The sequence below is a fragment of the Castor canadensis genome, chromosome 4 (genome assembly GCF_047511655.1).
Source record: "Castor canadensis chromosome 4, mCasCan1.hap1v2, whole genome shotgun sequence".
NCBI classification, from domain to species: domain Eukaryota; kingdom Metazoa; phylum Chordata; class Mammalia; order Rodentia; family Castoridae; genus Castor; species Castor canadensis.
The window spans coordinates 16,285,981-16,300,374 of NC_133389.1; the positions used below are offsets into that span (position 1 = coordinate 16,285,981).

The 14,394-nt window shown below is 39.6% G+C and overlaps 1 protein-coding gene across 4 annotated transcripts in view; it reads right to left on the reverse strand.

Annotated features, from left to right (window-relative positions):
- Window positions 1-13,147: 13,147 nt before the first annotated feature.
- Window positions 13,148-14,394, reverse strand: part of Cdh20 (cadherin 20) — a 213,872-nt gene continuing 212,625 nt past the window's right edge. For all 4 annotated transcript variants that reach the window (XM_074069696.1, XM_020153686.2, XM_074069695.1 and 1 more), the window contains one exon: window positions 13,148-14,327. In XM_074069696.1, the coding sequence (XP_073925797.1) occupies window positions 13,822-14,327 (506 nt within the window). In that variant the 3' untranslated portion in view covers window positions 13,148-13,821. The remainder of the gene's footprint in view (window positions 14,328-14,394) is intronic.

The following is a 14,394-nucleotide window of genomic DNA, read 5'->3' on the forward strand; positions in this document are numbered from 1 at the left end:
CTGATCATTAGCACTCAGTTGACCCTCAGATCTTACAAAAAATAGTAGAGCTCTGCAAAGGCCCTGCTCCCCATCTTCCCTGTTCATAAGAAGGAGTAGGAGTAACCCATTTTGGACAGCTATCAGATATAGTTCCATTGATCATCTGGAATGTAGGTGCAGTCCCTGGGCTAAGGGTGGGATTGTGATATAGATCAGGAAGAATGTAAAAAGTCTGCTTGGATCTTCCAAGAAAGATCTTTCTTCTCTAGTTACAGAAGGTCTAAAAAGACCTTCTAGCCTTTTCCTCAGCTTCCTGCCTTTGGACACAGTGAGCAACCTGAGCCTTGGAGTGGCTGTTGCCATTTTGTGACAGGAAAGATAAAAGAACTACAGAATTATTGGCCTGACACCATTGAGTCACCAAAGCAATTTTTTTTGTTTGTTTGTGAGAAAAATAATAGCACTGTCTGCTACTTATAGGCAGATATATGTAACTGACAGAAGACTATGTCCACCATTGTGTGGTGGTTAAGGTCCACAGAATAGTCACTGCTTCTCTGACCTGGAATGTTTTGGGGTACTGAATATTACACAGAAAATATTTGGCTTTACTCATTTTCTACCAAGCTTTGAATCCCCTTCTACTCATTCTCTCCCTAGATAATTGTCAAATGATTTGTACTGAATGCAGGAGTATAAAATCAGGAGAGCCAGCTTTCAGGGAATAAGGAGGAGAGCTTTGACTTTTTCTTTTCCACATTTCTCTGCATCCTGATCCAGACATTCAGAATCCTCAATGTCCCCGACTTCCCTGCTTCTCACCTCTATCCAAACTTGTCTCTTTCATGCCCTTGTTCTTCACAGCCCTAATTGATACTGGCTGTGTGTGTCACCTTCACAGGTGGCACTGATATTTTTCACATAGTAGAGATATATCGGGCAAAATTGTGAAGCTATGTTTTTGGCACCCTTCCTCTGCATTTTTCAGTTCTTTCTCTTCTCTTAAAAACTTTCAAGTGTTTGGTGCCTTCTTGCTGTTCAACGAGGCCTCCTTCTTAATTCTGAGGGATTCAGTTGTCTTAGTCCTGAAATAGGAATAACAGTATTTTCTCTAATCAGAAACAAAGGATCTTAAACTCTGATCTTTTTCAATCTTCTCTGGCTCCCCATTTGGTGCCCACCCAGGGTGCTGCTCTTCCTGGCTGTAGATAAATAGCTACCTTTTCAGTGCCCTGAAAAGGTACAATGGAGAAGAATATCTCAGTAAAGGAGGTTTATCTCCTCTGTGTTATTTGCATGTTCAGAGGAAATCTGTGGCAGAAGTATTGGAAATTTTGAGACTATATCTGGAGTCAATAGGGACAGTCAACTACCCTGCTTTGCAATCAGCATGTTCCTGAAATAGTGCACGACTGACCACAGTCTGGCTTTTAGTTGGCTTTCTCTTACTTGAGATTTGCCATGGATTAGGGCATCCAGAATTAGCCCAGCTCTTCAACTTTAATGACTAGCACTAGAGAGGAAGTAAGATTAACTGCTTGTCTCAGAAAGCAATAAAACTTTGAAAGCAGTTGTAGGTTTCCCAGCTACCTCTAAGGAGGGGGATGCCTTCCTGAGAACTTTAAGACACCAATAGATACTTTGAGATACTGAAAGGAATGATTAAATAGTTGAGCTAATTAAAGCATCCAACAAATGCCACAAATTAGGATGATTAATGCTGAAAGAGATGCTTTGGGACCATTTGCTTGTCTGTAAGGGATATGATTTCAAATGATAAAGTTGTCTGAAAAATCTCCCAGGCATAAGGGGTTTGGCAGATTTCTGTGCATGAGACAGAAATCTGTCTTTTTGGTTGTATCCCAAACACAGAGAAAACTAGTTCTCATGAGATTGAAATGAGCTAGTTCTTAGGTAGTTAGGACTTCTTCCCAGTTAAAATGGTAAAATTGGCTTTTCTTATACTTGGGAAAGAAGTGGATTGTATGTATATGGAAGCTAATAGATATCTTACCTATGAGCCAACTCATTAAGATGAATAATAAATGAATAAACAAACTGGTTAGGCTATGCTATGTGTACACATTCATTGATGGTATGGCTGTGTACATGGAGTCTTACTCTTTCTAATTGATAGGGTGGCTTTTTGTTTTACTCTTTAGTCATAGGTTTCTCATTCTGTCTTTTGTGATTAATGATCTTCTGTTACTTCAAATACTCCAAACCTAGGTGTAGTGATTGTCTGTTTCTTTGGTTGCTCTGATGTAATCATTGATGGGAGTGGTACTAGTGGGCCATGGAATGGTTGCTAGCCATGTGTGAATAGACCGATTCAGCTTGACTACTAAAGTGACCTTGTTTATTACTTCATAATTGGCCATGAAGTGAACCAACACTCATAGACTTAGTAATTCAGTTGTTTTAAATCAATATTTATTATGAGATAGAGGCCAAAAGAATAGAGGTAATATCCAGTGTTTGTTACATAAGTTTTTAGATATTGTTAAGGACTTACTCTGGGTCAGGAGCTGTGCTAGGTTCTGAAAGGTGCTGAAGGAGGGATTAAAAGATGAATAAGACATTGCTTCAGATACTGATGCACTTTTATTTGGAGAATGAAGATTTCAGGCTTCATACCTCATTTTACTCAACTCAGGAAAGAGGCTTGGAAAGCATCAATTAGTGCAGGAATATGTGGGACCATTGCACGAAGGCTCATAAAAGTTTCAAGCTGGGCAGTGGTAGAAACATAGTTCAGACACTATATTAGTTTCTCATGACTGCTGTAACTAGGTCCCATAAATTAGTGGCTTAAAACATCAGGAAGTTTTTCTCTTACAACTTGGGTACCAGAAGTCCTAAATCAAGGAGGTGTTAGTAGCTTTAGTTCCTTTCTGGGGGTAGGCAGGGGAAGAATCTGTGTGCCTCACTCATAGCTTCTGGTTGTTGCTGGCAGTTTTTGGTATTCTTTGACTTGTAGCTATGTAGCTCCAATCTTTACATCATTTTATGGCCATCCTCCCTCTTTGGCTGTCTCTGGCTCTCTTTTCCTCTTCTTATAAAGATGCCAGTAAATACTGGATTAAAGTCTTACTCTACTCCATTATAACCTTGCCTTAACTAGTTATATTTGCAGTGATCTTATTTATAAATAAGGGTTCACATTTTGAAGTTCTGGAAAGGATGTGAATTTTGGAAGGATAGTATTCATCCAAACAAATAAATGCTGACAAAACTCAACAGGACATGATCATGAGGAAATGAAGTAATGTGTTCCCAAGAAGGAACAAAAAAGAAGCAAATCATTGTTTTCTTACTCCTCTTCCAAGTTGAAACTAGGAATCCTAAAAGTTGAAGTAGGGCTGTAGCAGAAATGATACAATAATTTCAGAGAGAGAAGTGGGGACATTCTATATTATGAAGTGGGTACATTTTATTCTTTCTTGCCTTTTAATGTTAGAGGATACCCTAGCTGGGGCTCTTTAACTCTGGAAAAACATAGGAACAGGATGAGAAAAGAAAGCAGGCAATAGTCAACTTAGGTTTGTTAAAGACTTTGGCAAACAGGGAAGTGGGACCTTTTATATTTCTTCCTAACTTCTTTAGAATCACTCTCTTAGATACAAGAGGAGTCAGATATTCAAGGTAGACATTTCCCCTGGAAAAATAATGGGCATTTGTATACATTTTCCCTGAAATGTTAAGATACCTGATATTCAGAGGGCCAGGGACTCTAAAAAGCCAGGCACACAATATCTATAATACCAAAGAATATGCTGAGTTCCATGAGGGGTATGAAAAACAGTACATGAGAGCTCCAAAGAGGTTGGAGTTGTCTCCAGATCAGAAAGTTTCATGAGAGGATCTTGGAGGATGAGGACACTTTTAATATGTGGAAAGGGGGAGAAGTACTACAGACTACAGTACTATATTGTATCACTAATCTCTAAAATTTGTGCTGTAAACTTTGAAGAAGAACAGAAGAAGGTGTATTGGCCCATGAAATCCATTCTTACTCATGGGACAAAAACCCACAACTGAGAAACAACTTTTGATAAGGTATTAATGGTCACGATTCTATTTGTACTAGTCATACCAGTTAGTTAGTTTCTCTCTTTAAGATGAATCAACAAGCTGGGTGCTGTTGGCTCATGCCTGCACCCTAGCAACTTGGGAGGCAGAGATCAGGAGGATTGTGGTTCAAAGCCAGCACTGGCATATAGTTTGTAAAGCCCTATCTCAGGAATATTGAAAATCTCAACACAAAAATGGACTGGTAGAATGGCTCAAGTGGTAGAGTGCCTGCCTAGCAAGTGTGAGGCCCTGAGTTCCAACCCCAGTCCCATCAAAAATATAAAAAAAGAATCTCAGTAGCTTAATACTATGAAAGTTGATGTCCCTGTCATATGACAGCTGTCATTCCTATCTCAGGTTACAGGGTAGTACTACAACCCTTTTTAAAACAGTTACTCAGAGACCCAAGCAGGCAGAGGTTCCATTGTGGCACAGACATTGAAGGTCACTACAGCAGAGAGAAAGGAACATGGCAAGTTTTACACTGGTTCTTAAGGCTCATGCTCACATTTCATTAGCTAAATAGAGTCACATGGCCATTCCTAATCAGGAAGGGGTGGAGAACTGCATCCCTACATGGAAGTCATATGTAGTCAGTTTGGGCTACTCTAGTGGAGTAGCATAAACCTGATGGCTTAAACAACAAACATTTCTTTCTTAAAGTTCGGGGGGGCTGGGACATCCAAGATCAAAGCCGGTAGAGTAGGTTCTTTGTGAGAGCTCTTGACCTGGCTTGTACACAGCTTTTGTCTTGTTGTGTCCTCATGTAGCTAACAGAGTGAGCTCTAGTCTCTCTCTCTTTATAAAGACAATAATCCCATAATGAGGGCTCTACCTTCACGAACTTATTTATACCTTACCTCCTAAAGGTCCTGTCTCCTGATGCCATTACATTGGGAGTTGGGGCTTAACAAGTGAATTTTGTGGGGACACAAACATCAAGTCCATAATAGAGAAGTGGACTATCTGTTAACAGCCTTATTGACTATCACATTCTTCTGCTGTGGATTTTTTTCAGTTTAGAATTACTATACATCGTCATTACCATTCTTTTCAATTGGGATGAGGGGGAATTCTCTCTTTAAGTATGGAACTTTGACCAGACAACCGAATATAATGCTGAACAAACTCTCAGAATATGGCCATGTATAGTAATGCTACTTACAAGCAAAGACATAGAACAGAAGGACAAAGGATTCATGGCCATCCCATAAATACTCTTATGATTAGTACTGAATAATTTAGGCTCCCAAGTGTGGTGGGTAATATAGAGGATATAAAAGTAATTTATCTACTTAAACTTGCTATTTGTTTAGTTTATCCATTTAGGCTTTATTAGAAAACTTGGCCAAGGTCAGGCAAGTAATATAATTAATGTGAATGTCATGTAGATGGTCTCGTGTCCCCTGTATTGGCATTTTTAAGTCTGCTCTGTCATTGGCTGGAGGGAGCCTATAGAGGCTTTTCTGTTTCTACAACCTAAAAATTCTTTTTGTTTTTTCTTTTCTCTTTTAGATCAAATTGGAGGTTCCCATTGTTTTCTTTCAAAGGAAATTGTTTAGTCAGAAGGAAAACAAATCAATTAAGGTGATACTAAGAGATGATTCCTAATAAATTTGTATTTTAGTGTAGGCTTAAGATGTACCAATGAATTCTAATAGTGAAGATAAAAAGAGAAGAAATAAGTACCAGCCTTCTGTTCCAAGAAGCCAGAAAAGAAAAGAAAACCCTTCATCTTCTTTCCTTTGGAAAAGGGATGCTCTAGTTAATAATATGCTGTTTTGGTTATGTGCAGCAAAAGAACAACTGTGAATAATGAATGGTTTACCTTCACAGCAGGAAACTGTGCTACAGGGAGCTCCTCAGTAATGGTGTATTTAAGATTTAGAAATATGAGCAGGAGTTGACCTTCCAAGTTGGATATATTATTATTCACTTTACCTGCTCAATGTCACAGTGGGTGCTGTCACAGAGAGTATGACTAAAAACCCTGATACACATTTCTCTTCCAAGTCCCATAAATAATCTGTTTGCCAAATGTGCCTGAGATGTACATGGCCTATGCTTAGATCCATGTAGGAGCCTGGATGTGGTAAGTGGTCTTGAGTTTACAGAGCATTTGTACCTTGTTTGTAAGTATGGGACATACTGTAAATGTGGCAGTATGCCAGTGTCCTTTGGAAATAAATAGCTTCCTGCTCTTTTGAGAGGAGATTGTCCTGAGTTATATGAGGTCCTGATAACAAAGTCCTATGCAATGATAGCTACTTAAAAAACTACATAATGTAGTAAAATTGGCTTTCAGGAAAGAACACAAAAATGGAACTTTGAGAGCAAGATCACTCACTATTTCTCAGATGACTCATGGCAGGTGTCCTTACCTGATTTTGCTGCCCACTCTGAAAGCCAGTGCTTAGTTCTTCAAGGCCAAAAGTGTAGAAGAGATATAAATGATCGATGCTTAATAATGTCTTCAGAGATCACTGTATGTGTTACTCTTCTTGGAGGAGCCAATGGCCTCATATCCAAGGTGAGTGTTTCACACACAGCTTTTATTTCCTCTTCTGGCTTTTGGTTTTTGCTTTGTGTTTTAACATGGTTATGTACAGGAAAGCATTTAGCACCATGCCTCCATACAGTAGGTGCTCAATAGTTGTCAGTTTTCTTCTCTGTTCCCTTTCTTGCTCAGCAGTGGGGATGTCAGCCTGGAGCATGCTGATGAAGCCCTGGGTCTCCTGGGTATAATCAATATCCATTCACAGATAATGCTTCTCATTTGAGAATCTCATCTTATACAGGCTACCAGAGAGTCAAGTGCCAAGAAGTTATTGGCAAATGTGAAAATTTGTGGTTGTTGATGATAATTCTGGAGGCAAACACCAGGCCGAGAATTTGTGCCCACAGTGGGCTAGTGAAGAATAGCAGTTAGGATGAATGAAGTTCATTGCATATGGGGTTGACAGGCAGGAAAATGCAGAGGGTTGTAGCAGTTTCCTGGGGTAGCCAGGGATTATCAAGTGTGAGAGACAGAAGGAAACCATGCAGACTGCTCTTTGAAGGTTAATTCTTTCATTTTGCAGTGCAATTCTCCACTTAACAGAAGATCATGGCAAGGGGAATTCACCAGCCTTGCACATATATTTTGTGTTTGTGCAGAGTATGGGGGATCTCTCTGAAGGCTGTCCTTAGGTCATTGTGCCTGAGGACCAATGGATGCTTAGTACTGTTTCCAGCAAGCACAAGTTTCTCTTGGTCCACACCAGTGGAGTCACATGAATGGAAGTGTATCTTTTTAGCCATCTGGTGATTCATTCTTCCCTACCCCCTGCCTGGAACTGTGAGAGAATTGTTCACACACTGCCTAATCAGCTAGAGAGGACTGCTGCCACTTGTGGCCTGCCAGACTACAGTGGCATATTCAGAGGCCATCTCTATGCACTTATGGATGAGTTGAAATTAGAAAAAAGAATCTCATACAATGAATAAACTAGTTAATTAATAGGTAAATTGCTGTGTATGTCTATGTGTTAGATTCAAAGTGACAAAGGCACTTGGAGGACTTGTTCTTAGTTTTTTTTTTATGTTACAAAGATTAAAAACATGTATTACATACATTGCATACACTATGTAGGTATATATCCTAGGGCTGTCATAACAAACTGGGTGGTTTAAAACAACAGAGATTTATTCTCTCACACTTCTGGAGGCCAGAAGTCTGAAATCAAGGTGTTGACAGGATAAGTTTCTTCTATAGCTCAGAAGGACAGTCTTTTGCACCCCTCTCTCCTAGCTTCTGGTGGTTGCCAGCAATCTATGGCATTCCTTGGCTTATAGAAGCATCACCCCAATCTGTGTCTCCATCATCATGCAGTGTTCTCCTCTTTGTGTCTCTGTCTCAGTGTGCAAGCATAAGGATAAGAGTCATTGGATTAGGATCCATCTTAATCCAGTATGACCTCATCTTAACTTGATTACATCTACAGACAATGATTCTATATTTCCAAAGAAGTTCAAATTTACAGGCACTGGAGGTTAGAACTTGAACAAATCTTCTGGCAGGGAGGTTGACACACAATCACAACAATGCAAAGGCAATAGATGGTGCTAAAATAATTGGATATCTCACAGACTTGGATTATATCTTCTTAAACTATTTATCTGATTAAGAGCTTGTATCTAGAAAATATAAAGAAATCTCAAAATTCAACAGTAAGAAAATAACTCAATTAAAAATGGAGAAAATGTCTGGATACATTCCTCAGGAAGATGTAATGGATGGCAAATATGCACCTGAAAAGATGCTCAAATTATCAGTCTTTATGATATTATAAAAAGTACAGTTAGAGGGCTGGGATGTAGCTCGGTGGTACAGCGCTTGCCTAGCATGTGTGAGGCCCTGGGTTCGATCCCAGCAGCAAAAAAGAAAAGACAAAAAAAAAGTACGTTAGATAATATGAAACTACTGTTATGATGGCTGAATTGAAGAGACTGACCACCCCAAGTGATGTGAGGATGTGGAGGACATGAGACTCATACACTGCTGGTAGGAGTGTAAAATGTAAAAATACTTTGGAGAGCAGTTTGGCAATTCTTTTGAAGGTTTTAGCAAGGATTTATTTTAGTATAACAGGATAAAGTATAGACAAGGGGTGGAGGGAGAGAGGAAAAGAGATAAACGTTCCCTTGTCCCCCAAGCAGAAAATGTGAGCAAAGACTCAGTTTGGCAATTTTAAATAAAGCATATACCTACTCTGTGATCCAGCCATTCCACTCCTAGGTATTTGCTAAGAAGAGTTAATATATATCCATATGAAGACTCACATACATGTTCATGGGAGCATTACTTATTATAGCCCCACACTGCAAAAACCTCAAATGTCTATTCATTTAGGAAAGAAAAATAATTGTGGTATGTCTATACAAAAATGTTATTCAACAACATAACAAAATGAATTATTGGTACAATAGCATTGGTGAATCTTAAAATAATTATTTCTAGGTCAAAAGAAAGAAGCCAGGTCAAAAGAAAAAAGTACATGTATGCATGTCTAGAAAATGAAAACTATAATGATAAAAAGCATATCAGTACTTGCTTAAGGCTGAAGAGCATAGGATAGGATGAGAGTGGCATGAGAAAACTTTTTTTTGGGTGTCATATATTCACTATCTCAATTGTGGCGATGCTTACATGTTTATATAAATATATAAAAGCTTACCAAGTTATTTACTTTATATGCAGTTCATTGAATGTCAATTATACTTCAATAAAATGTACCATATGCCTATTATTTGTCAGATGTTTTGATGAAGCATTTATTTACTTCTAAAAATACTGTGTGGTAGAGATCAGGCTGAATTTCAGAGAACAGTCATATATCTATAGACTAAGAATGTGTTCTATAGAGAGGAGTGGAAGAGAGGAAGGAAATGAATGGAAACAAAAGTGATTCCTGGGGTAGGGGGAAGAGTCAGGGTAAAAGGAAAAGACGATGTGACAGAATGTATTTTCCAATAACACCTACAACATTATTTCTTCTTGTGTCAATGCTCTGATACTTCCCATTGAGAGGTAGAGTCCACATCACCTCTTCTTCATTATGGGGAGGCTCGATGACTGCCACAGAGGTAATGCTATGTGACTTGAATTTAGAAAAGGCAATTCAGCTTCTGCCTGGTTTTCTTGTGATGTTCTCTTTTAGACCCCAGCTTCCATGCTGTAAGGAAGTCCAAGCAGCCAGATGCAGAGGTCTGGATGCCAACCACTCCATCTGGTCCTAGTTGACAGAATCAACTACCAGACACATGGATGAACAAGTCTTTGGATAAGTTAGGTCTCCATCCTTGAATTACCTCACATTTGAGTCTTTCCAGCTGAGGCCCCAGACATTGCAGAGCAGAGGCAAGATGGCTTTGATATACCCATTCTGAATTCTTGGCCCACAAATTCTTTGAGCATAATAAAATGGTTATTATTGATCATTTAACACCACTAAATGACTATTGATCATTTAACAGCAATGGTAACTGAAACAGGTGATAGAAAAGAAAGAGAAGAAGTGAAAATAATTTAAAAAGGTACGATCTGGCAGTCCTGAAAAATTAGAAAAGATTCTATGAGTAGTTGTACTAAATTTTGAGAGTGGATACCACAGAGAAGTGGTCTGCCATTTCCTGGGATAGGAGGTAGAGCTCCTGGAATCATGGATATGAGAAAAGTGGCAACATAGTTGAATTACTGAAGTGGAAGAAGCTCCTTCATCCTTAGCCATTTGGTCATCCTTAAAAATCAAGATTGTGGCCAAAAAAAAGGGGATAGGATTTGCCACATTCCTAACGCAGGAAGAGAAATCTAAGAAAAACCGTGTTTTGGGTGGTATCACAGTTACTTACATATATTATAAATTAACGTGCATGTTTTTTGCATAACTTGACTCACCAAATGTCTCACCAGTAGATCATTTTTAAAAGATGACCCGTTTACCTAATTTTATCCACCTGTTGTATACTTAAAAATTAAGCAGAAGCTTCCCAAGAATGGATAGATATATATAGAGTACATATACATATATCCATGTATAAATATACATATACACATAACATATGTAATAATATCTTAAAAGTTCTGTTACAAAAATGACCAATGGATTTGAGTATGAATTGATCTGCAGTGAGAACTATCTATAGTATATTCTTTGTATATTTAATCCAAGCACATTTTGGATAAACTGTAAATTCTGCTATCCAGGTCAGCCTTTAAACAATGTGCCTGCACTGATATTCACTTGTCTGAATTTTGTTTTGAGGATTTATAGGTTCTTTCTTATGTGAGCCCATTCATCTTTGGCTTTGCTGTGTACCATGTTGAAATAGTCTCCTTTTTTGTTTCATAAAATGTATTGACAATTTTCATCTTTTCTTGTGTTCTTATTAAGAATACAGTTTGAGACTGAATTTAAGAAATCAATTGATTCCTATCAATGTCCATTTCCCTCTAACATGTCAATAATGGGCTACCTGCTTTACTTGTTAGTTTATCTCTGAGGTCTAACCTGAGCATGCTACTTGTTTAATAGTGATGACTTCCTTCCCACCCCCTGTCCTGTCTCCCTCCTCTCCTGTAGTACCCACCCAGGGAGCAGCATTATGGTATACTATAGCAGCAGAAAGAGAATTTAAAATTCATTTGGAGAGGAAGAATCTTTTTCAGTTTACAGAATGAGCTGAGATGGCTCTCCTATTTTCTGATTCTTTCACATTTCCTGTATTATACTATTAAACCTCCTCCCAGGGACCAGAAGACCCAGGAAATTCTGCTTAATCACTTCATGCCCAGTATCAAGGGGACCACATTTGCAGGATGTGAGCATGATAACACCCTGTGGTTAGAGTTACAGCTGTAAAGCATGCGACACAAAGTGAAATAGTCACAAAATTATCCTCAGAGCTTGTGGTAGAAAGGAATTTTACAGAGGCTAATTTACCTACATTCACATAATTGGTATGTTGTAGAGTCCAGTTAGGGCTCAAGTTCTTTTGCTTTTTAAAATGTATTTGTTTTTACCTTACACTTTACCCTCAAGGAGGATGGATGAGAGCTGAATGCCTTTCATGGGAGGTAAAGGTTAGGATACAGAAAGCTGAAAATTTGCCTTGCTGCTGGTGAAGAAATGTAATATGCACAAAATCACATCCCACTGGCTTCTAGACCCTCATCTTCCTTCTCATACTTTTCAGCAGCATTCTTGCACATTTTTGACAAATTATCTTTTTGATGCTCTGTAGATAGGATGGGCTTCAAGTGGGCTGATAATCTAATCTTCATATGTTTGAGAGACAGCAACTGTATACTAGACATCATCAAACTGTGGTTCCTGGACCAGCAGCATCAGCATTGCCTGGGAACTTGTTAGAAAGGCAAATTGTCTTAGATTATTAAATCAGAAGTTCTGAGGGTGAGGTAGTTTAACAGGTTCTCTAGTTGATACTGATACACATTAAAATTTCAGTGCCATTGCTATAATCCAGATTATCAGAAAACTATTTTGTTCTCAGTCTGTCAATTGTGAGTATAATTGTGTAGGATATTCTTTAGTAATAGGATGTCAAAGAAAGAGATACCTTCCATTAAGTACACAGCAAACATTTGTTGAGCATCTTCTGCATGCAAAGGACTATGTTAACTACTGTAGGAAAAGATGAATAGAATATGGTCCCTAACTTCTGGGAGCTTATCTAGAGTGAATGAGTTGTTCATATTTGATTTGGCAATAAAGCAGGAGTGAAAGTATTTTCTTGGTGGTTTTCTGTAATATCTCACAAGATGAGAAATATGAGCTAAATTCATTATTGTATTATTGATATTACAAAATGACTCTTTTCTCCTTTAAGAGATGGAAGAATGATGAGTGTTCATTAAAAGCTTAACAGTTTGAACCATAATATTCACCTGTTCAGTGACCAAAATAGAATGCACAGCCTCACACTTCTTTGACATTGCTTCTGTCTTATGAATTAGTTCCAGACCCAGGAACATGACTCTAAATCAGGATCACAAAGTTATCTACCTGCTCAGCAATTAAACAAATTTGCAATAGACTTTCCCTTCTGTTTAACTTTTATTAAAAGAAGTGCTAAGGTACTGAGATGCAGTACATCATATTTATTACCAAAATTATTAACAAATATACAAAACTTTTACATGTAATTTTCTTACATCCATTTATTCTCTATAATACTGATTTTTTTTCAAGTAGGTTATCTACAGTATGTAAACATCCCTTGGATTGACCTCACACAGATTAGGAAAGCCCTCTAACCCATGCTTTTATCAGATACTTCTTTTTATTTGGCTTTCATTTGTAGCATCTAATCTCCACATTTGGCACACGGAAGAGACATCTACAGTGCAAAGGAGGCAGATTTTCTGGTTTCATTCTGAACACTTTTGCAGGGGCCTAGTTAAGAGCTGAGAGAAGAACAGAAGCACTCTAACTTGATGGTGCTGGATTAGTTGTAATGCCAACGACTCTTGGTTTAGCTATTAAACTTGAGCACAAAGCCAATGTCTCTTCCTTCTCCCACCCTCCCACCCATCCCCCATGCAAGGCTAATCCAGTCTTAACCTTGTCTCAAAAGGGTTAAAAGAAATCCCATCCATCACAGAACAAGTAGGTTAATTTCACCAAGGAACAATTTTCCAGTGTTCTTTTGTGTAGGTTGGTTTCTATGGTTTGATGATCCAGCAAAACTTTTAAATGGAGAATAAGATTAAAACAAATCGAAACCAGGAAACCCAAAACAAAGAGACAAAAAAGCAGATACAAGTAGAACTTTCTGTGTTTCACTTGCCATATCTGTGTTGAAGACCAGAGCCTTTGTATGGTGGCAAACTGACAAAGACCTTGGTGAATGGTAAAATAAAAACAAAAAACAAAGACAAAAACAAACACCCTGAAAGCTGTTGCCTAACACCTTAAAGTCTAAGCCTTTGAATAATACAGTGTCAGAAAAATTTGAAAGAAAAGAAAAAGGTAATCGGAGATCCTGCCCTCCGTTTCCTGTGTTTCCTTTTGATTATTTAACTTCCTCTAACCAAGTAAAGCTGATCCAGAGAGAGCTCGGTTGGCTCCGCTCAGCCCCACGCTCACTCTCAAGCACAGTGTTGCTCGCGAGATCTGCTGCACCTGTCCGTCTGCGAAGCGCACTCCAAGAATGGCCAGATTTGGACGCGAGCCCGCCCCTCGGCTTCCGTCGTACGTCATCACGTCACCACAGCGGTGCGGGCCCCTCGGAAGCCCCGTAGAGCTCCGCCAGCTTCCGGAACCGGGGCCCCCAGTCCGTCAGGAAGTCGAAGCTCTGCTCCGAGTCCGAGGTGGCTGACTGCAGGGAGCTCAGCGAGCCAGCCACAGAGCCGTCCCCCTCGAACATGTACGTCTGGAGGGAGTCGAAGGGTGGGGCCCACAGGTCCATGTCGGCCTCGTAGAGCTTGGCCAGCACGTAGCTGTGGACCGTGCTGTTGACGGCGCACGTCTGGGGCACGTAGCGCGAGAGGCTCTCAATCTCGGGCAGCATGTCCTGCCGCGTCTTGGGGGCGGCGCCCGCCTGCGCCTCCCGCGGGTTCCACATGGCCGCGATGTCGAAGGCCTCCGTGTCCTCCTCGCCGCCGCCCTCGTCGTCGTAGCGGACGATGTTCTCGTGGATATTCTCCTCGTCGTCAATGATGTACGGTTGCTTCCGGTGTCGCCTCATGGACAAAATGAGCAGCACCAGCACTGCGGGGGCACAGGCAAAGCAGGGTGTTTAGCTCGACGCCTGGGGGGGGGTGTTGTCACGAGAAAT